This window comes from Eucalyptus grandis, chromosome 5 (genome assembly GCF_016545825.1).
Source record: "Eucalyptus grandis isolate ANBG69807.140 chromosome 5, ASM1654582v1, whole genome shotgun sequence".
In the NCBI taxonomy this organism is placed as follows: Eukaryota; Viridiplantae; Streptophyta; class Magnoliopsida; order Myrtales; family Myrtaceae; genus Eucalyptus; species Eucalyptus grandis.
The window spans coordinates 8145546-8169006 of record NC_052616.1 but is presented as its reverse complement, the minus strand read 5'-3'; the positions used below and the strand labels follow the sequence as shown (position 1 = coordinate 8169006).

The 23461-nt window shown below is 43.1% G+C and overlaps 1 protein-coding gene, 1 long non-coding RNA gene and 1 pseudogene across 3 annotated transcripts; 1 reads left to right on the top strand and 2 right to left on the bottom strand.

The window, feature by feature from the left end:
* The first annotated feature begins 1269 nt into the window (after positions 1-1269).
* LOC120294131 lies at positions 1270-3206 on the top strand. Of its 2 annotated transcripts, XR_005551611.1 has the most exons (6): positions 1270-1450; positions 1540-1783; positions 1864-1945; positions 2275-2429; positions 2506-2602; positions 3054-3206. It is a non-coding gene; the product is annotated as an uncharacterized LOC120294131 (long non-coding RNA). The 2 variants fall into 2 exon arrangements; XR_005551612.1 differs by lacking the exon at positions 1540-1783 and having other exon boundaries at positions 1350-1391.
* Positions 3207-4429: 1223 nt separating this feature from the next.
* On the bottom strand, positions 4430-6976 carry LOC120294130 (annotated as a pseudogene).
* A 206-nt stretch (positions 6977-7182) lies between these two features.
* LOC120293586 (protein DJ-1 homolog D-like) lies at positions 7183-12676 on the bottom strand. Its single transcript, XM_039313273.1, has 6 exons — positions 12320-12676; positions 12151-12223; positions 11675-11886; positions 8419-8502; positions 7489-7649; positions 7183-7276 (listed from the first exon to the last, which is right to left on the bottom strand). The coding sequence occupies exons 1-6, from the start codon at positions 12674-12676 to the stop codon at positions 7183-7185; spliced, it is 981 nt and encodes a 326-aa protein (XP_039169207.1).
* Positions 12677-23461: the final 10785 nt, after the last annotated feature.

The window sequence follows — 23461 nt, the reverse complement described above, 5'->3', positions numbered from 1 at the left end:
TTAGTGTCGAATCGCGTTTTCGGGGATCCAACAATCCCAACATTGGTATCAGAGCCCTAGTCTACATTTTCCCGACTTGTTTGACAATTTTTGATTGATTTTTCGCAAAAGCAATTCGGCCGTACGGATCGGGGTGAGAAATCCCGACACCCAAGCGTTCTTCGGCCATTTTTCTGAGTTTTCGTAAGTCGAAATCGTTTTCTAAATACATGGGGAGAAAGGCGATGTCGAGCAGTGCTGGAGGTATGTCGTGTGCCGTCGGGAGACGCCGCACACGCCCACACGCGCGGCCGAAGCCGCTGCGCGTGGGCGCGACGCGCCTGAGCCGGCCCGGCTCACCTAGCGCGTGCGGTACACGCGCCGGTCGGCGAACCGGCACGTGCGCACCACTGGGGCGGCGAACCGGCATGCGCTGGTCCGTGGACCGAGCGTGCTGGCGTCATCATGACGTCACCCAATGGTCAATAACCGCTAGGGTGACGTCATCGATGACGTCAGCACGGCGACGTTATCGCCGGCTGGCGACCCGACCTGCGGGAGACCCGGCACGCACGTGGCACGTGTCGGATGACGTCTGCGTGACGTCAGCCCGCGCACGCGCGCGGCACGTGCCGTCGGTTCTCCCGAACCAGCCGACCCGGTTCGACCGGTCATCCGGTTCGACGGTCCGACCGGTCGATGACCGACGACCGGCGACCGTTGACCGTTGGCGACCGTTGACCTTGACTGTTGACCGGCGACCGTTGTTGACAAAAAAAAAGAAAAGGATGGGAAAGAATGTGTTTCTTTTTTTCAATTAAGTCTATGTGGATTATAATGTGATCCCTTATTTGTTCTGCATTTGTTGCAGGAACAATGCCTCCTCTGAGATTGCGCACACCTATTCGCGCAATTACCGATGAACAAAAGGATAGGCTGTCTAAGTTGATAGCTGAACAAAAGGATTTCCCCTATTCATTCATCGTAGAACTCATGTATTAAACCTGGTGAAACTGAGTTATTTGCTTTGTCACGGTACTGCTATTGTTTCCTGAGTGACATGAAAAAATTCATAGGACCAATTTAAGGTGTGGTTCTTAATTATAAGTGATGCTGTCCATTTGCTGTGTTGATTTAATCTTTCTCTATAATCAACCTAAAATATGTGCATAAAGTTGAGTTAGAAATTGTCTTTGTGAATGGTATCTAACGGGATACTGTGAGTAGAGTGACTCTGGTTGATCTTCAACCTCAATTCTACTGCAGTCCTAGATGTTTGTCTTTCTCCCTTTGTATGGGTACTCATTGATATCTGATGGCTCAAGCAGAGATCAGGGTGAGGTGCTAGCTGAAGCTCTAAAGATGATGATGTGCAATGATAGGCACTCACTTGACATGCAGAAGGCTGCAGCGTTCATAAAGCGTTTAGCCACATTCTTGTTATGCTTTGAGTCTGCAAAGTCCATGGCTGGTATCCTCTTGGTATCCCATGCCAATTATTTATTTCCTTGATACTAAGATTATCATTCTAATTGGTTACTTGTTTGCCCTTACTCACAGCCTTGGTCACTTTAAAGCATCTCCTATTAAATGCCGGGTTTTGTTGGAAAATGATCCTGGAGGTGGCTCAGTATCAGGTTCTGTTGCAGTAAGCAATTTACTGCTTCCATGCAGAACCCTTAATTGATGCATGATATGTTGGATTTAAAATGGAGATGAAGGAAGTAAGGCTAAAAAGAGAAGTGTCTCCTTTCTCCGTGATGCAATTTTGGGTGCATAAGAGAGATGAACGCATGCTGTCAAGGTTTAGGAAATCTCGTCTCTTGATGTACTTTTAAAGGATGTCATTCATCCCAAGGATATAAACTCATTTCTCTTTTGCAGGTCCAGAAGGTTCTAAAATTCCACCAATGGAAAAGTCTCAAAATGCTTTAACTGTTGGTCCATCATTACGACTTCAAGGATTGTTAGTACCGTTCTTCTCTTTCAAACCACCATCCCTTGGTCAAGAGAATCAAGTTACCTCCATACCTTCACTGAGATATCTCGCGCATTTTACGCTTTTTAAATTGCTTATCAAAAAGAAAACATTCAGATTTTTGGCCACTGTATGTGTTATTTCGAATTGCATGATCTCTGTGATTTAATTGTAAAAGTACAATTTGAGATGGAAATTGCTATTAAAAGTTTTGAAATAGATGAGCGTTGACGTTGCAGAGATGAATTCTAAATGCCCCCAACTGCAATGCATGAGCTTAAAGCTTTGAGTCATAATTATTAAGCATTTTGTTATAGGTCAAAGTTCTCAACAAACTTGCTTCAGCTTGAGCTTCAGGAGCAGGTAGCGGCAGCAGAGTCTTGACGGATTTGGTAGAGGGTCTAGAAGAAGCAGCCGTTGCTGTAGAATTGAGGTTGAAGATCAACCAGAGTCATCCGGACTTAAAGGGAGGGTACGTGGTTTCTTGGTTTCTAGCAATGTCGTTTTCTTTTTCCTTCTCTAAGATCCTGATAGTGTAGAGGTTACAGATCTTTCTGAGACTATGGAGAGGCAGTGTTGAAGCACTTGGAGAACTCTATTGATTTGGACCCAAAGCTTCAGAAAGCTCCAGTAAATTATGAAGGAGTAAGTTTTGAATTGAGGACTCTTATTCTTAATAGATTGGACCTCATCATTTCAGCAGCTATTTATATTGTGTATTATCGTGTTCATATGCTGAGGAGACAAGTTAATGCTCTGATTCTCAATTAAAGTACATACGTTCTGAATGCTCCTGGGGATGGGAGCAAGAAGGAGAGTTAAACGTCACAATGGAGTCCATGTTGGTTCTTGATTTGTATCTACAAGAGGAGTCAAAATTATAGTCCACAATGAGTTGAGCAAAATGCTGTGTGCTTACCAAAATAATATCTGAACTAGTGACCTCAGAGGAGTATTTTACTATAAAGTAAATGCAGGTCCATCATGCTATCTAGTTAATTCCTCCCTTCTTTTCTCCCTGAATAGCGCAAGACACTGGGTGAGCTTTGCATTTTGCATGTGATGCTGATCTCTAGTCTGATTGCTGCTTAAACAGGTCCGGGTATCTGGGTTTGGAGGATAGTTCCTTCTGAGGCTCTCGCTTTATGATCCTGTTCTTCCTCTTAACATTGAGGTAGAGGAATCTCTTACACAAGCTACCATAAAAATGATTTTATTGGATTAAGAATTCAAATCAAAATTTACCTGCTGTAGGCACTCAACTCACGATGACGCTGTAAAACTTGGACTTGCCGTGCTTGGGGCTATTAAGGAGTTTGCAGCTTTGGATACATCCGCTTTAGCTTTGGTACAAGTATCTTTCGGCACATTATACTGGCAGTTAAAGTCGGCTTTGGCGTCTACCTCTGTACAGTACGTATGATCAGTGCGTCAATCTCTGATTCTGAGGAGGTTCATTTTCCAGATGGTTTTGGTCACAGGCACTCAAAATACTACTTGATGGCTATGTTTACTTTAGTTTTTACTTATGTTCCATGTATGCAACAGAGATGTTCTGATAAATAAGAAACGTTCTTCAACTACAGAATTTGTCAGAGGATGTTTGAAGTTGTGATGCAACTAGTTTTTTCGTTTTTATAATGTTCGATTAATTTTGATTGTGCGTATCTCCTGATCATTGTTCTTTACATGGAATGTGCATTTTCTGTGCTTAAATGTTGTGATGTTTCCCAAAGACATCCCATGCGTCTAATGTTTGTAATGATGAAGACTCATATTGGATGTCTTGATGAACTGACCTAAATCTCTTGCGTCCGACAACTCTAGCTCACGTCCCGTTTCTTTCTGGTTCATGAAACTATTTTCTGAGCGTGAACTTAGTATTTGGGAGGTGGAACAGAGGCTGTCTCTTCCAAGATACTGATTACTTGCCCCGCTGTTGAACTAATATTGAGGTCAAGCGCCATGTACCGCGCCAAATGGGGATCACATCCTCTGAGATTGTAGGCTACGTCAGAAAGAGTCGAGAGTTTATCGCAGTTCACAGTGCAAAGGTTTTTAGTTTCGTCTCTCTTTTACTTTGTAGTGATGGCTGATGATAGCAATGAGGTTCCGCATGATGAAAGCCACCGCATGAACAAGACTATTATTGTACTTCAGCAAAACATACCGAAGCAGAAATTCCAGGAGTTGTCATGTGTGGAATCTCTGCTACTACACATGACAGTCTTCCTACCCATTGTTTACTTGAGGTGACATTAGACAATGCCACCTTATTGCATACTCCAGGGATTCTTTGGATGTTAATGTTCATTCAATGGATTGGGTCTATAAATGATTACCTTATTGTCTTCTGAAAAATCAAAATGAGGAGAAACATGAAAATCATGAGAGCCACTATAAGGACTTAATGGGAAAAAACAACTATGGGGGGAGAGGGAGGAGAAACATGAATCCTGGATCGAGGCAAAGTATTCACCTTCTTAACTTGTATGAATTTATTGGAAAAGAGCATTTGATTCAGGCAAAAAGCAACATAATAAAGTACAGAACCTCCTCTCAGCACCACTTGATTATCGTTCCGCTCTACCTCAATACTACTACAAAACACGAACGTCACAGCCAAAATCGCAGAGCAAGACTTGCAAATCATGCTCAGCAGCTATGAATGATGAAAGACATACATATGTAGTACCATAACTCACACCCACATTACAACTTGAGGAAAACGAACTCCTCAATTGCAGAGATGTCCCCGAGCCTCTTCAGAGTCTCCTTGCTGGGCTGGTCATCAACTCCAATTGCCATCACGGCTTGCTTTCGCGGTGCAATCCTACCAACGCTCATGAAACTGACATTGACATTCTCTTCTCCCAAAATGCTTCCTACTGTGCCGATCATACCTGGCTGATCAACTTGCCTGCACAATATGATGCTTCCCTCCAAGGTCACATCCACTTCGAAAGATCCCACCTTTGTGAGATGTGGGATCCCATCCTTCACCCGCCCCTCAACCGTGATCTCCCCAGAATCTGAAATGGCGCTGGCAAATCTTGATTCCACATTTGCAATCTGAACCTGGACATACTCAAGAGGACTCTCTGGTGAACCATCTAAGATGACCCGCTCCTCTGTTATTCTCAGTCCTCTCTGCTTAGTAGTAAAATCTGCATTGACCAAGTTCACAAAGACATCGGATATGGGTTCAATTATACCCTTAGTAATCATAGCACGGAGTAGTCTAGTGTCAAGATCATCAGGTGCTCTTGCAGAAGCATATGTCACTTTTATGGTTTTACACCACTCCCACCCCCAACTAATTGAACGGCCAATCTCCCAAGCTTCTTAGCAAGTACAACAAATGGTTTCAGCTCTGTAAGAACCTGCAGCCAAAAAGGAAATGTATAAGGAACTCAAGATTTATGTTACTCAAGCATATCTTGAGCCAAGTTCTGCCTTCTGGATCTTAAACAAAGCACCCTCAGGCATCAAAATCGTCATTACACTCATCCAAAGTTACTTGTCTATCACACCACATTATTGACCCACTTCCTAAAGGAATTGACCAAGGGGAAGCATCTCTTACAGTCTTCAAAAGCTCACTTCCTCTGCTCATCTTGTACTGAGAGGAAGCTGGATTTGGGCCAAAGCCAAACATCAACGAAATTAAACAATTGTATACATATCGGATGATTCCAATCAACCACCTCAGTAAAAAATGTTTGCCAGAAAAGATCAAACTTCTACTGAGCACTGACAATCATTCTCCTCCACGGTACATATCAAAAAATTGGGCCAGCATATTTTACGGTCCTCAAAATCTCACTTCCTCTATTCATCTCATACAAAGAGGAAGCTGGATTTGGGCCAAAGCCAAACATCAATGAAATTAAACAATTGTACACATATAAGAAAATTGCAATTGATCGCCTTAGAACAAATCTTTGCCAAAAAAAGATCAAACTTCTAGAGAGCACCCATAGTCATTCTCCTCCAAATCACACATCAAGCAAGTTCCATCACAACAATTATGCATCAGAGCCCAAGCCATGATAAGATATGTCAAATACTGAGAGCACATATATTGAAGATTGAGAGGAAACAGATTGGAGGATAAAAAGTTAGAAGTAGACCAAGAGATGCCAAACAGCCAAGTTGTAGAAAAAGTTCTTGATACCTTAGCTGGAACCATCGGCGCATTGACAGCAGTAGCAGCCAACTCTCCTTTTAGAGCTCTAATGACAGCTTCAGCAATTTCAATAGCCACTCCTTCCTGGCATGTCAAGTGACCGTTTTATATGCTTTCTAATAATATAGAGAAAGTTTAAGTTGGGTAAACTGTAACTGTTCACAAACCTGTGCTTCTGTGGTACTGGCTCCAAGGTGTGGGGTCACCGTGACCCTCGTGTTGTACCAACTTGCTGTCCTTCGCTGGTGGCTCCTCTGTGAAGACATCAAGTGCCGCCTGCAACAAGGCTAGTATGTGCTTCACCTCCCAAGGCAACAAGAAGGAAACTCAACATTTCAGTTATAAGATAGCAATACCTGAGCAACAGTTCCAGCATCCAATGCCCTCACAAGAGCTTCTTCATCAATCACTCCTCCACGAGCAACATTGACAATTCGAACTCCTTTCTTCATCTTTGCAAAAGTCTCATCATTGAGAACCTTTGATGTAGCAGGTGTCAGGGGCATGTGTAATGAAATGAAATCTGCAGTTGCTATGGCTTCATCAAAGCCCACAAGTTCCACCCCACCGCGTGTGCTCAATCTGCGGGGGCATAAGGGTCATGTGCAATCACATGCATACCAAGACCTTTGGCACAACGTGCGACTTCTGATCCAACCTTTCCAAAACCCATAATGGCAAGCGTTTTCCCAACAAGGGACACACCCACATATTTGTTTCTTTGCCACTTTCCTGCATCAAGCAAAACAACCATATGTCAAAGACCAACATTGGTATAGCCTTAAGAAAATGTTGGCAACTCACTTTGTCCCCTATAAAACTTAAGCATTGACATCACTAAGGAGGCAAAATCCAAAAAACCCGTGCATCTCCTACCAATAGTAGCATGACAAGCTGCTTTAGCTCTTGTTTACTGATTGCACAACTCAATTATTCTTCTAGTTTTGCTTTATGGTATGATGTTGAGCAAACATGCATAGTGGTTGAAATTGCTATTCATATTGATCGTGCAGTGCCAAAGGTCAATTCCTTATCTCTAAAGACTTGAAGGCAACCCCTTGCTTGCAGCGGCCAATTCCATCAGCTCCAGCTGTTCATCCTCCATAATCTCCATGGATTCCTTGGCAATTCTGCGAGCAGTGGCCTTCTCCACTGCAGCTTTTCGTCTCTCTTCTTCTTTTTCTCGACGAAGCTCTTCTTTTGTCTCTTTTTCTCCGCCTTCCAAACAAAAAAACCAGAGAAGTTGGTAAAGAAAAGAGAAAAGAAGATATGCTACTTAACCAATCAAATAAAGCAAAAGAAACTAACTAGTGAAAATGCAATATCAAGCTCAAATACTTACCTTAGATTCTTTATGCAAATACTACTCCTGTCGCTCGATTCTCGCCTTTGCTCACGTAGCAATCTCTCCTCCTCTCTCTGCTGTTCACGCATCAACCTTTCTTCTTCCTTCCTTCTTTCATGATCAAATCTTTCCATCTCTTTCCTCATTCGTTCCTCGGACTGCAATAGAAAAATACAGGATATCAGTACATGCCAAAGTTTTCTCCACAAAGCTCATATATCCTTAACACTCAGCACAACTCTTCAAAAAGGAAAAGGAGGAAAAGTGAGGGACAGGGAAAGAAAATCAGTCAATGTTGTTGACACCTAAATTTTGCCAAAAAATATTTCATGTTAAATTCTTGCATATAGATTATTTAGGCATTTTAATATAGTGTTTTAAATGGAATATGTTTTTACTTTAAAAGAAAATTGAAAAAAAAAAGATTAAAAAAAAAGAAAAGAAAAAAAGTTGGGGCCAATGATCTAAATTTGACTAGCCAAGCCAAAGAGGTTAGATTGGAATTCAAATGGTAAGTTGGGGCCAAAATGCAATTTCCAAAAGTTAAGGGACCAATTTGCAAAATTTGCAAAATTTGCGCCCAAGCCCGTAAATCATCATCTTGGTCACCAATTAAGTTGAAATTGAATTTGGGCCAACTCGAATCAATCAAATGGAGCGAAAAGGACCAAATTTGCCTTGAGTTGGGTATTTTCGGATAAGAAAATGGCTAAGTTTGAGGACTTTCTTGCAAAATTGGGTGGGCACAATTGCAAAATCTGGTTGAAATCTTAAACTACTATACATTTACTTGCTAATTGATCAAAAACCGCAGCCAAATTAATGGATTAAGGCACTCAAACTAGTTACCAAAACCAAGCCCATGATTAGGTCTTAATTCGGAGCTGCTAAGTAGGCATATTGGTGGCCCCACCATATCCTCCTCACCTGCCCAGCCAGCCCGATCTCTGCACGTGATGGAAGACCATCATTGGTACTGCAAGTGGACAAGCATTGGTCAGAGATAAGCTGCTGCAGGCACGGGAAAATCGCACCAAATCCGGACACTCAACAGCTGCGAAATTTGAAAATTTTGGCTAAGTCAGAAAGTGGGTGAGCTGGGTCAGTGGACAGGCTTGGTAGGTGGACAAAAGGCCGACCAAAAATTCTCTAATTGGGAGGGATAACATTACGAAAGGAAGGTCTTTCGAGGGAAGAGAGATAGGAGACGAGAGGGAGAGAAGAGAGCTCGGAATCGTCCACCAAAGAGGCCCTCAGAAGCAACTCCAGCAAAGAAAACCCAGAAATTCCAGATCAACCTTTTGAGAGAAAAGTGAGATTTTCACAACCCTTAGGTCAAAATTAGCCAAAACCTTCAACTAGAGAGTGAAACTCCACTCAAATATCTTTCCATCCATAGGTCGCACGTCCTAAATGGAGATCGGGAAGGCCTCCTAAAGCCCCCCGAAAAACACCCTCCAGGCGGGCCAGGAAACACTGAAAATTTTCTAAGTGTTGAGCCCAGTTGGTCACGAGTGGAGAAAAGGCAGTGTTCTTGAGAAATTTTAGAGACAAATGAGGAAAATATTGACTTCTACCGCCAAACTATAATACATGTAGTTTGGATTGGTGTCAATTTTTCCAACAAGATACGACTTGATGTCTAATTTAGAGGTCAACGAAAACCTTCATTGTCAGTTCTTCTTTTCTGCAGATCTCATTTCCAGTTGAAGAATCCAACTTCCACGTGCTTCAGAGAACAATTTCTCGGTTTCCTTGGCCAATAACCACTTGAAAAGGAAACTAGGAAGTAAGGTAAGCATCCTATATGTACTTATTTTCGATTTTGAGCATGTTTTGATCATGAAAATCAAGAGGAAAACCAGCCCGGAAAACTGATTTCTGAGGCTGAAATTTTCTGAGTGTTTGAAATCTCTTCAAGAGTTTTGCATGTGTGCTTCTTGGAGAGGTCGTTTTGATGTTTTTCGGTGATTCATTCTCTATGATGTTTGTTGCATTTGAAAGCCCATGTTACCTACTTTCACGTGGATTAAGTAGCATTTCCCTTAGATCTCGTATGTGATGAGTGTTGGGGCTTGAATATGGGCATGTAACCTGTTTACTTGACTTGGGTTCAAACCCAGATTTGCAAAATCAGCTCAAACCTGTGCATTTGAGGACGATTTTAGCTTGGTTCTAGTGTGGTTTTAGCTATGATTTCTATCTAATCTTGTTCTTTGCATGTGGTAGTATAATCTTGATACTTTAGTTCCACATGAGATTTCTTATGAGTGGAGATTGAAGGCTGCAAACATGGCTCGAGGAGACTATTGGGGTTAGTTTAATGCACACCAAATGTTCGACAAAATGCCCAAACTAAGCTTCGATCTTGAAACGGTCGATTTGAGCTTGATTATTGTGATATTCATGTGCTGTGTTACACCATGTTAGCATAGATCGGTTTAAGGAATTATTATTATTATTATTATTTTAAAAATAATTAAAAAAAGAGAAAAATATGAAAATTTCAAAAATATCAAAAAATGTTAGATAGCATCAAATTAGGATATAAATGACATATATGAAATTTTCCTAATTTTAAAAGGTCATTTTCCTAATTTAATGCTATTTTGGTATTTTATAACCATTTTTGTAAATAATCCATTTTGTGTAGATTAAAACTATTTAAAGTAATTTCATGCATATAGAGTAATTTCATGCATATTTGAACTCTCATTTTGCTCATGGGGTCCTGTCCCGGGCGTGATAACAAGGCCATGTAATATTATTTGCCCGACTTGTATCGGGTTTACCTTTCCGCGTTTATTTTCAAGTCATTTCAATTTCTTGGATGTTTACTTACGCGCCGCTTTTCATTATTTTGAGTGTAAATTTCTCTTCTAAATTATGTTAGGATTAGTCTAGACATTAAAAAAAAAAACTACAAAAACATTTGCATGGACACTTAGTGGTTTCATAACGATTATAATTGGTAATCAAGATTGTATGGCCATTTAGATAAACAACCTTCCAAGTTAGTGGTACCGCAAGGGCGCTAATAGAAACATTGGCATAAACAAGTCCCCGTTCCTAGAAATATCTAGTTGCGTATGAATCGAGACAACACTCCCGTGTCTTGATTGGTTTCTAGCCGACCTCAATAGGCTAGTGGCGACTCCTAAAATTACATAGGTTGTTAATAACTAAAAAACGAATCCAACGTCGCGCGGGGTATGGGCTTGGGAGAGCCCGCGCCTAATCTAGGGCCATTGGTCCACCTCTTTACGCAAATACCCCTAAACTTTCTTCTTCCCCGGACGGAAAAAAGAGGTCGTGACAAATGTCCAAAGTTTTCTCTCGATCTTCTTCGCATTAACAGGTTTCAGTATCCTCTGTTTTCCGCACCCACTCTCATTCCATCCACTTTCCTTCATTTCGCAAACAAAGACTAAAGAGAGAATCGAGCCAAGGAAACTCCTTTTGTCCCTTGTCACACTTTCATTGAGAACTCATGACGATCGGCGACCCAATGTGAAGGAAGATGGAAAGTATGATGACAAAAACAATGCCGAATACCTCCGATAAAACTCCAACATTCATGCAGAGAATATCCACTTAGGTTTAGTGCGATGGTTAATCTTTCTTTGCTTAATATCAGTTTTAAAGGTGACCTTGTAAGCAAAGAAGGTTGTTATCTTTAAACGAAATCAATGTCATGAGTTCCCACCCATTGTAAAACAAGGAAGTAGGTACATCGACCGAGCCCTAGTCAGTATGACAGTTGTCCTCCACAAATCAATCGAACAAGAATGCACACTAAACCATAGCGCCAATGAATCGCCAAGTCACACAGATTTGATAATGCAGGCTACCTTTCCTAATACATAACATGAGGAGGCAATTATATTGTTGATGCAGGGAATGACCTCTTAGTAAGACCAAGAAAAGGCTGCAGCGAATGAACGATAGAAAATGCTGGATCAGCGGAGATTGACTAATCAATGTGTGATATTCACTAATCGACCATATATAAGAGAAAACTTCCCAGGGCAAAACTCTGTCAACATCCACGGCCATGTACCGTTCCAAGTGATTCACAGAACACACACCTCTCTCATTCTTCCTTCTTATAGCCAGCACGGAAGTAGACTCCATGCTATTTATTTGATACATGTACAAGCACGAACGTCGGCTAAAAGGTTACCTTTATACTCAGTAGTGCCATTAACTGAAAAATGAACTCTGGGTGACCAGGCCAAGCCGCTCCTGTGACCAAGTTTCCATCGGTGAAGCAGCGATCGATTGGATCAGGTTCTAACCATGTGGCGCCGGCTAGTACCACGTCGAGCTTCACAGCAGGATATGCTGTACATTTCTTCCCCTGCAACAAATCACGATGAATACACCGGTTATACCCTGATGATCTCAAGATACAATAACACAGAATGCCATTCAACTTCAGAAAATTTTCATGTCAAATGCTAAAACTCAACAGGGCCTCACATTCCACTGGCTTTAATTTCATTTCATCACACTTTAATACCACACCAATCTGTTGAAAAGCCTTATACATTTAAACTTGAATAGCAGATAAGGGACATGTGCCTATCTCCGTGACTTTTTCTGATACATTCTACCTTAGTGTTCGATTGAAATATGGAGAAGTTCACAATCACAGACGCTGAGAGTCGCAGTTAAATGTAATCGCCACCACAAGAAGTTCCTCAAGATCATTATGAGCATTCTCAAAAGACTGATGAATTTATACAGAAACTCCTACAACTGCTACCAGATAACATGCTAATCAACAGTTTTGTCCCATTATTAAAATCCATTATCCAGAAACTACCTTGAGAATACCAGCAGCAGCCAGAATCTGCTGCCCATGGCAAATTGAGGCAACTGGCTTCTTGGCCTCCATGAAATCCTTAACTAGAGCAATCACTTTCCCATCCAAGGCCAAATATTCTGGGGCACGACCTCCAGGGATGACAAGGGCATCATAACTTGAGGCATCCAAACCCTCAAAGTCAGCTGTAAGAGTAAAATCATGGCCAGGTTTCTCGCTGTAAGTCTGGTCACCTTCAAAATCATGAATTGCAGTTGGGCAAGTGTCACCACTCTTCTTCTCGGGGCAGACTGCATCAACATGGCACCCTAGAGCTTGAAGAGACTGAAAAGGTACGTATACCTCATAATCTTCCATGTAGTCCTATAATAGCAAGCCATGGGCAAAAGGTTTTATCAAACTCCGCTTAAACTGTATGGCCTCGTGACATGTTAAGTAGAAGCGAGCTCGTGACAAACCGCCCAAATTCATGCACAAGCGCAACTACTCATAATGTCTTTTGCTCCCTTTCAGATAAAGTATAAATTCAACAATATGAGCAATGTAACTCGTTTATCCTATTTAGTCATTCTTTGATTGAAAAGTGAATTTGATTAGTTGAATAGCAGAAAAATAAAATAAGTTAAATGAACCATCCATCAAGGATAAGGATAAGCATTGGGTCCATGACAGTCTTCACCTAGAATTGCTTAAGAGTAACCAGCCACTTGGAAGGACTACTCCTCTTGTGACAACTAACCCTGACAATCATAGACTCACCTAGAACAGAGATCTGTAATGTTGTTTAAAATAGAACGGCGGTAATTGACCCACGAATTAGATGGAACCAAATGCGGATTTAACTGAGTGGCTCAACTGCTATTTTAATATAAAGAGCTAATCCAATGCAAGCTAGCACCAATTCTTTTCAGGAAATATTTCCCTTGAATAAAATTTTCACATATCATAATTACCATACTTCACTTCCATAACTCAAATACGCTCGAGTCGCGGAACAGATTCGCCCGACTAACAACGAGCGAGAGATAATCAAAGACCGAGAAGCTCTTGCGGTTTTTGACGAGGACGCTGTGAGATTTGGAGCGAGTCTGCAGCCGAACGATCGGTCGAGGCTTCGGTGGAGGTGGAAAGGGCGTCGCGAGGCGGAGGCGGAGGTGGGGTCGGCGTCGGAGTCGGGGCGACGAGTCGCGAGAGGGCGTCGGGCGGAGGCGGCGTCGAAGGCAACCGCCTTGAGGAGCGTCGGAGTCGCGAGAGGGCGTCGGGGGCGGAGGCGGCGTCGGAGGCAACCGCCTTGAGGAGCGTCGGAGTCGCGAGAGGGCGTCGGGGGCGGAGGCGGAGGCGGCGGCGTCGGCGTCGGAGTCGGGGGCGACGGAGGCAACCGGCTTGAGGGGCGTCGGAGTCGATAATGGAGAGAGAGGGCTCGTCGTCGAGAATGGAGAGAGAGAGCAGAGGAGGGGAAGAGAAGCAGTTGTGCGCGAGAATGGAGAGAGAGATGCGACTTTCTTGTTCTCCTCCGCAACGGAACGGAACGGAGAAGGGAGAGAGAGAGAGAGAGAGAGAGAGAGAGAGGAGAGAGAGGACGATTCGACAGGGGGCGCAGGCGTCGCAGAGAAGAGAGCAAAGTAGGGAGCGTCGAGTGGTGGGCCCCCATGTAGCACCCCGAAGCCTTCGGCGATCACCACAAGCTCTGATGTTACACTTTATTACCTTTCTTTCTTTCTAACAAGCGTCCTGATTTGCAGACACATTTTTTTTTTTTAAAACGATCGGTCCCAACGCGACTCATAGCGGAAGCAAATTAAACATCACCATCTATCCCCCTACCAATCCATGATACAAATACACACCAGCTAAACATTAGGATTTTTATAAACAAACATCGACACATTATTTACATATATTTTCAAGATGGGACTACTCTCGGGTCGGTACAACAAAAGGAAAGGCTAGGACTCAGCCACGTCCAGCCTAAAACCTCAAAAAGAAACCTCGACCCTCAACATCATGCGAGCACAAAAACCCCCATCGAAAGTGTCGATTATCTACATCAAAAGAGATCCAGCTCCTACTCATCGCGCGCAGGTCTAACACCCAACCCGGTGCATCAGGTGGTGGCGGCGGCAGCATCCCTCGCATAACTCCATCCCGTCGAACGTGCACAGAAATGAACTCTTGTATGACAGGACCCCCAACCAGGCTGATATCATACATCACTAAACATCGCACTCGGATAAAAGTCAGTCCAGGAACAGAGGGACAATCTATCTCCGTACACTCAACCTCTACATCAGACGGTAGACCATAGAATACACCACGCGAGACGGGAAGTGGCATATTGGCTAATCTGAAATGTTATCCCCAAAGGGGTGAGTACAACCACTCGAGATAGGAAATCCAATAACAACTCAATGCATCATGCAAATTACACATGCATTGCAGGCATCACTTACCTCGCAGCCAGGCACACACTATCATGCATCATCATATCACATCACATATAATCATCATCATCGTGGCATATCATATATCATCATTATCATCATGCAGTTCATCATGCATATATTATCGTAGGTGATCATCATATCACATCACATGCCATCATCATCATGCATCATCATGCATATATTATCATAGGTGATCATCATATCACATCACATGCCATCATCATCATGCATCATCATGCATATCATCATGCATATAATATCATGGGTGATCATCATATCACATCACATCTCATCATCATCATTATCATTATCATCATGCATATCATATCATGGGTGATCATCATATCACATCACATCATCATCATCATCATCATCATCATCATCATCATCATCATGCATATCATCATGCATATCATATCATGGGTGATCATCATATCACATCACATATCATCATCATCATCATCATGCATGAGTTAATTATCATTTTTATCTTTCAATTTTGATCACCACATCACCCATTTCTCAAATCATCAATCTCATCATCAACCCTTCGGGCAGAAACCTCCGACAGGGCTCCATCATCAACCCTTCGGGCAGAAACCTCCGACAGGGCTCCTGTGACATCCTGAAATTCGACCCCGTTTCGATAAAGTGAAATGGGCATGTCGTCAACGTGCCTATGGTCCTTTTTCTCTGAGCTGATCACTCACGAGTTAACTAACCTATTGGGTGAAGCCGTTAAGGGATGTATCCGCGGTAAAAATCCCTAAAAGCTACTCAATTGGTTGGATTGGACTAAAATCGCGTTTGATTGATTCTAACCAGGAAATTTAAATTGGTTTCGGGAATCGAATATTCGAGCGTGTCACAATTCGTTTTTAGGACCGTCTCATCGTCTATCAATTTATTGCCGAGTCCGGAATTTCAAGAAAGAAATTATCGGAGGAAGAATCGAAGACCAAAAGAAAATAGAAAGGAAAAGGAAAAGAGAAAAGGAAAATTGCATAAAGGCATTATGCATTTTTGTTTTTGTTTTTCTCTCTCTCCCCCTTTTTCTTCCTCTCTCTCCCTTTTCCCCCTCGTGCGAATTCCCCACCGCCCATTCCCTCTTTCTCTCTTTCTTTGACCGGTCAATGCTTATCCTTCTCTCTCCTCTCTCTTCTTTCTTCCCCCTCACGACAGAACCAGCTTCTTCTTCTCCTTCTTTTCTTCGCGAGCGAACCAGAAGCTGCAGGAGATCGGAAGCAGAAGCCAGCCACCGTCGCCGCCTGTCCCGCGCCGCGCCTCGCCGCACGCCCGCACGCCGCGCCGCGCTCGTGCGCGCGCCGCACCGCCCGTGCGCCGCCTGCTTTCCGTCCTGCCGTGCGACCCAGCTCCCGTTCGGTTTTGTTCAGCCACCGTGAGCGGGCCGAGCGAGCCGCCGAGCCGCCGTTCGGCCTCACCGGAGCCGCCCGCTCTCCCGACCTCTTGCCGCCCCCAACCCTCTCTCTTTCTCTCTGTTTTGCAGCGGATCCAGCAAACCCACGAAATGGGTTTCCAGCGGCTTTAGGCCCGCTTTTGGGCCATTTCTCGGCCCCGAATCCGCGAGTCGCTTTGGGGAGTTTTGTTCCTCGCGTCGCCGCCGTCGGATTGATCCGATTTGTGCGCGATTTGGTGAGTAATCTCACTAATCCTGGATTAGTTGGCTAATTATGCTTAAGGTTGGTTTAGATTTAATTAATTATGTTTAGGTTGTTAGATTTAAATAAATTAGCAATTATTAGTCAATTGTGATGCGATTTAAATAAATTGATTGGGTAATTAGCAAGTAGACGTGGTCTACTAATTATTGGAAGTGCTTCGGGATTTTTCCCGACCCTTAGTGGGCTCCAATTAGGCTTTTCGGGCCTAAGTGGATATTTTTAGTATTTAATTATTAATTTTCGGAATTGCATTAAATAATTATTTATTTTCTGAAAATTCAACTGAGATGGCTCGGGGACCGGAATATTGTGCTGATGACTGTGGTGAAGTCCGTTTATTTAATCGGGCTTTATTTTGTACTAAATTGAATTTTTAAAATTAATTAATTATTTATTTATTTTTCGGAAATTAAGATTTTGATGGCCGAGGACCGAAATCTCGTGCTGATTGTCGTGGCGCAGTCCGTTTATTTATTTGAGCTCTACGTTGTATGGAATTGAATAAATTGTGATATTTTAGGGATTTACCCTAAATTGATTGGAATCGATTGAGATTGAATTATCGATTGGTGAATGGCCAAGTATGTTTATTCAGCATTTATAATGCTTTGTTGAGTTAATTTAATTATTTGATTGAGTATTGATTGGTGAATGGCCCAGTATGTTTATTCAGCATTTATAGTGCTTTGTTGAGTTGTAAAGTGAGTAGAATGGTGAGAGTGAATCAGAAGTACTCTGGGATTGAACTGATCAGACACGGTGTATGGACCTACGTGGTTCGGTGATTGGGACATCACTGGCGAAAACGGCGCCTTAAAGAACGCATGCAATTGTCTATTGATCAAATCATTGTAGGCATGTGTGGTTCGGTGATTTGGGATATCACTGGCGAAAACGGCGCCTTAAAGAACGCATGCAATTGTCTATTGATCAAATCATTGTAGGCATGTGTGGTTCGGTGATTTGGGATATCACTGGCGAAAACGGCGCCTTAAAGAACGCATGCAATTGTCTATTGATCAAATCATTGTAGGCATGTGTGGTTCGGTGATTTGGGATATCACTTTGGCGAAAACGGCGCCTTAAAGAACGCATGCAATTGTCTATTGATCAAATCATTGTAGGCATGTGTGGTTCGGTGATTTGGGATATCACTTTGTAAACGGCGCCTTAAAGAACGCACACAGTTGTCTAGTGGATATGTCACCTTGGCGAAGTTGACGCCCGAGAGCATTGATGTGGCTCTGTGACCGAATACTCGATGAAAGAATATATGGTGTGGAATCAATGACCTAGAATGGTCCGTCTGACATGTAATCGACTAGGTCGATAAATCCTTGCTTTGATTTGATGTGGTGAATTGATTGACTGAATGGAGATGACCGTGAGTGGTCTTGTTGGAATATAATCGACTAGGTCGATTTGATCGATGCTTCGATCGGTGATATGATTGCTCGGGTGCCTATTATGAATTGTGCGACTTGCGGGTGGGATCGAGGCCAAGGTAAGTCCTCTGCCCTATGCGTGTTTAGGCAGCCTTTAGTATAATGGTTTACTAATCGGGCTTAGTGGGGTAGAACTGGCGAGACGTAGTCTCATCCCGGTTTGGGAAAACCATTTCGGGACCCCGCTGAAGAGCTGTGGAGGAGGAATCCGAGAAGGAGGACTCGGAGGCGAATCTTAAGGAGAAAGATTGTTGGAGGAAGAAGGCAATCCTGAGAGGGGCCTTAAATACGGCCTGGATGGATTGAGATCCTATCTTCTTTTGAGATCTCTATTTTGATGTAAATAGAGTTTAGAGTAAAAGTTGTGAAGTGCTTTGGTTTGTGCTTTGTATAAAAGTTTGGTTATAAGTTTCAATATGAAAAATATGGCCCTGCTTTTCTATCCCATCGTTTTTTATTGTCAGGGATTTTAAGCGCTTCCGCATGTGCTTAATAAATGAAAGGGTCGGCGATACTAGTCTGGGATATCGCATTATAAAATCGACCAAGTGAGAAGGATGTGTGCGTGCCCGAGGATCGGGCGTGACATCTGTTTAAGTGGTATCAGAGCGAAGTTAAAGATTGGAGTGATAAGGAGCGTTGACCATGGGATAGTTAGTAGGAAAGGCCTTTAAATTCATGCTGGTGCATGTCTATGTTAGCTGAATGCTAGAATTGTTTGTTGTGCGTGGATCGCTCATCTTCTAATCCGGTGTGGATTTGGAAGACGGGTTTCAGTGTAAAGACTGAACCATGAGCGAAGCAGGAGGCGAGAACTCCTAGTAAGAGGACAATGTCCTCGTGACTGGGATAATGCACCGACAAAAGTCGGCACTGAGGTGGTTGTGGCAGAGTGTTGACTCTGGCCAGCTCGAGTGTAAGAGTACCACCGCAAGTTGGTACTAGTGTAGCAGCGTCGAATGATCCTAAGTTCGATAGGATCATTCTGATGCTAGTGTTCCTTGGGAACTGGATGAGCCAGCAAGCTCAGGATCGAGCCGCCGTCAATGTTGCAACCGTTGTTGTCGCTTCGCATGCTGAGATCCAGAGTGGAGATGTGATCCAGGAGCGAGTCGTTGCATTCGAGCCGAGGTATAGATCCAGTTCAGGCAGAAATGGAAATCGGTCAGGGAAAAGACCGAGGTTGAGAGAAAAATATTATATTCCACTCACGAGGAAGGATGGAGTAGTCAAGTTGGCACCGAGTCAAATAGATCAGGTTGTTTCGGACGTGATGATGGAGATCAGCATTATGTCCTTCCAAGGACGCGAATTTGTTTGGAGTATAGCTAGCAGGGATATCTGGTCAGGAGTGGTCCTAGCAGAATGATGAGGCAACCAGAAAGAGTGCATGCTTTCGCCTAATAGAAGATAGTAGATGCACCAGATAGGTGTCAGAATTGTAGAAGGAAGTATGGATAAATCCAGTGTCCGAGTATGACTAGAACATGTTGTGATGATGACTAGCATGGCCATCAAGTGAAGGATTGTCAGTGGAAGTCCAAGGTAGCATAGGCATAGCTATCAACGGCGAACGCCACTAGGATGGCGAAAGGAATGGGAGTAGAATTGATCTTGCACCGATTAGAGAAAGAATGTGTTGGAAGTGATCTCATCAGTATCGTAGGCGAGTTTTGTCTGAGTTGGTTGAACTTAAATTGTTGAAGTAAAAGTGACAGAGGAGAAATCATTAGCAACAGTTGTGCTTGACTAGTTGCTGAGGTGTGAGTTTGACGCCACATGAATAGTGTGGGCTTATGGAGCATCTTGTGATAATGAATCTTGGTCATGGAATAATCCAGTTGAGTCCATTAGCATGTGAAAATGTCAAGGTTATTGGGAGTCGAAAAGAATCTTCGATTTCATTAATCTCGTTGGCTAAAGACAATCCGTTTGTTAGACGGAGGTTGCCAAGATTGATTTGACAGCTGTAGTGGATGTGTCAGTTGAGAAATAGAATGAGAAGAAGGTGGCCGTGATATAGAAAATTTCTAAGATGGTTCCAAAGGAATCGCTTGGGCTACCGCCAGAAAGAAAGATTGAAATTGCAATTGAGATAGCACTAGGATAGAGCCACCCTCGAAGGCTTCTTACTAGCTGTTGTTGTCGTCTGAAGTGGTAGAATTGAAGATGCAGATGTGATGATTGATGAATGAGGAATTCGTGTATATCAGTAAATCACTTTTGGGAAACATCAGTTTTGTTTGTGAGAAGGAGAAATATGGTTTATTACGAGTGTGTATCAACTATCGTCAACTTAATTAGGTGAAGATCAAGGACAAGTGTTCTTTGCCAAAGATCAATGAATGGTGTGACTAATTATAAAGAGTATCGATGTTTTAAAGGTCGACTTGAGATTATGAAGTCGTTAGTTACGAACCAGGAAAGAGGTTGTACGAAAGGCAAATTGCCGTCTTTTGGATATAGTCTTTACGAGAGTATTGTAAAAGATCGTTTGGCTTGGTGAACACTCCAGTTTCTGTCATGAATTTGACAAACAGAACGTTCAATGAATAAGTGGATCATCAGTTTGTGATCGTGTTCATTGATGACATCTTAGTCTATTCGAGAAGTAATGAAGAGCATGAGTATCATCTGAGATTAGTGCTTCATACCTTAAGAGCTCATCAGCTGTATGCTAAGTTTAGCAAATGCAAGTTTTGGTTGACTCGTGTTGCGTTCTTATGTCATGTGATTTCCGGAAAAGGAATCTCCGTCGACCCGAGCAAGATAGAAGCCGTGATCAATTGGCCGAGACTGACATCAGTGTTAGAGGTCAGAAGTTTTCTGGGGTTAACAGGTTATTACAGACGGTTTGTGGAAAGGTTCTCATCGATAGCGTCGCCTTTGACAAAGCTCCTGAAGGAAGAAGAGAAATTTGTATGGTCAGACAAGTGCGAGCGTAGTTTCCAAGAGCTGAAGGAAAGGCTGACTACCGCACCTGTGTTGACGATTCCATTTGGTCCTGGAGGATTCGAGATCTATAGTGATGCGTCATTTAGGGGATTGGGTTGCGTGCTGATGCAACATGGCAGAATTGTTGCATACGCTTCTCGGTAGTTGAGACCTCATGAATTGAACTATCCGACGCATGACTTAGAGCTCGCCGCGATTATCTTTGCCTTGAAGATTTGGAGACACTACTTGAGCGGGGAAAAGTTTCAAATCTTCACGGACCATCAGAGTTTCAAGTATTTGTTCTCTTAGAAAGAGTTGAATATGAGACAGCGCCGATGAATGGAGTTGCTGAAAGACTACGACTGTGATATTTTATATCACCCGGGAAAGGCGAACAAGGTCGCCGATGCATTGAGTCGGAAGTCTTCAATAGCACAAATCTTGGTTAAGGAGTGGAACTTAATCGAGAGAGCTTGGGATTCGGAATTCAAATTTGAGGTAGGCCACCTTTCAAGTTTTATGGCCACCCTCAGAATTGAACCGGATGTCCAGGTTAGAATCAAAGAACTTCAACCGACAGATCCAGATGTACGAAGAATTCTTCAAGAGGATATCGATAAAGAAAGGCTGAATTTCAAGTTTACGATGATGGGAGTGCGAGGCTTCGTGGGACGTTTGGTTGTACCTGACGATGTAGAGCTTAGAGAAGAAATTTTATCTGAAGCACATCGTAGCAATTACAGCGTTCATCCTGGAAGCACTAAGATGTATTAGAATTTACGTCAACACTACTGGTGGTCAGGTATGAAGGCGGACATTGCCAAACATGTGGCCAAGTGTTTGACTTGTCAGCAAGTAAAAGCCCAGCGTTGCAAACCGGGAGGATTTCTGCAACCTCTCACGATCCCAGAGTAGAAATGGGAGCATATCACGATGGACTTCGTGACTGGACTACCAAGGAGTCAGAGGGGGAATGATTCGATTTGGGTAATAGTCGACAGGCTGACAAAGTCGGCTCACTTCATTGCAGTTCGAAAGGACTTGAGTCTGGATAGACACGCAGACCTGTATGTGCGTCATGTGGTTCGTATGCATGGAGTGCCGGTTACGATAACATCGATAGAGACCCGAGGTTTACTGCTGCTTTTGGAAGAGCTTGCGAGTGCTTTAGGTACAAAGCAAAAGATAAGTACATCGTATCATCCTCAAATGGATGGCCGTCCGAAAGGACAATTCAGACTCTTGAAGACATGCTGAGAGCGTGTGTTATAGACTTCAAAGGAAGTTGGGAAGATCAGTTTCATCTGATGGAATTCGCCTGCAACAACAGTTATCAGCAGAGCATCAAGATGGCTCAATTTGAAGCGTTGTATGGCAGAGCATGCAGAACTCCAGTGGGTTGGGATGAAGTCGGAGAAAGGAAGATATCAGGCCCAGAGTTGATTCGGCAATCAGTAGATGCCGTGGCAGTGATTAGAGACAGATTAAAGATAGCGCAGAGCAGGCAGAAAAGTTATGCAGATAAGCGTCGAAGGTCTTTGGAATTCCAAGTTGGTGATCACGTTTTTGAAAGTGTCACCAATGAGGGGAACTTTGCGCTTTGGTAAGAAAGGTAAGGCGAGTCCAGGTACGTAGGTCTGTTTGAGATTCTTGAAAGAATCAGAAACCTAGCGTATCGTCTTGCGTTGCCGCCAAGATTGGCGCAAGTGCATGACGTCTTTGACGTGTCGAGGTTAAGGAAGTACGAGCTTGACCCGACCCACGTGCTCAATTTCGAGGAATTGGACGTGGATGACCGTGTGTCATACGTGCAAAGCCCGGTTCAGATTGTCGATCGCAAAGAGCAAATTCTGCGTACAAAGACCATTCAGTTGGTCAAAGTGGTCTGGCAACACCACGGTGCTGAAGGAACGACTTGGGAGACTAAAGAGTCGATGAGACAATTGTACCCCCGCCTTTTTGAGCAAAGTGTAAGGGTTTAAATTTCGAGGACGAAATTTTTATAAGAGGAAGAGTTGTGACATCCTGAAATTCGACCCCGTTTCGATAAAGTGAAATGGGCATGTCGTCAACGTGCCTATGGTCCTTTTCTCTGCTGATCACTCACGAGTTAACTAACCTATTGGGTGAAGCCGTTAAGGGATGTATCTGCGGTAAAAATCCTAAAAGCTACTCAATTGGTTGGATTGGACTAAAATCGCGTTTGATTGATTCTAACCAGGAAATTTAAATTGGTTTCGGGAATCGAATATTCGAGCGTGTCACAATTCGTTTTTAGGACCGTCTCATCGTCTATCAATTTATTGCCGAGTCCGGAATTTCAAGAAAGAAATTATCGGAGGAAGAATCGAAGACCAAAGAAAATAGAAAGGAAAAGGAAAAGAGAAAGGAAAATTGCATAAAGGCATTATGCATTTTTGTTTTGTTTTTCTCTCTCTCCCCCTTTTTCTTCCTCTCTCTCCCTTTTCCCCCTCGTGAATTCCCCACCGCCCATTCCCTCTTTCTCTCTTTCTTTGACCGGTCAATGCTTATCCTTCTCTCTCTCTCTTCTTTCTTCCCCCCCTCACGTGAGAACCAGCTTCTTCTTCTCCTTCTTTTCTTCGCGAGCGAACCAGAAGCTGCGAGGAGATCGGA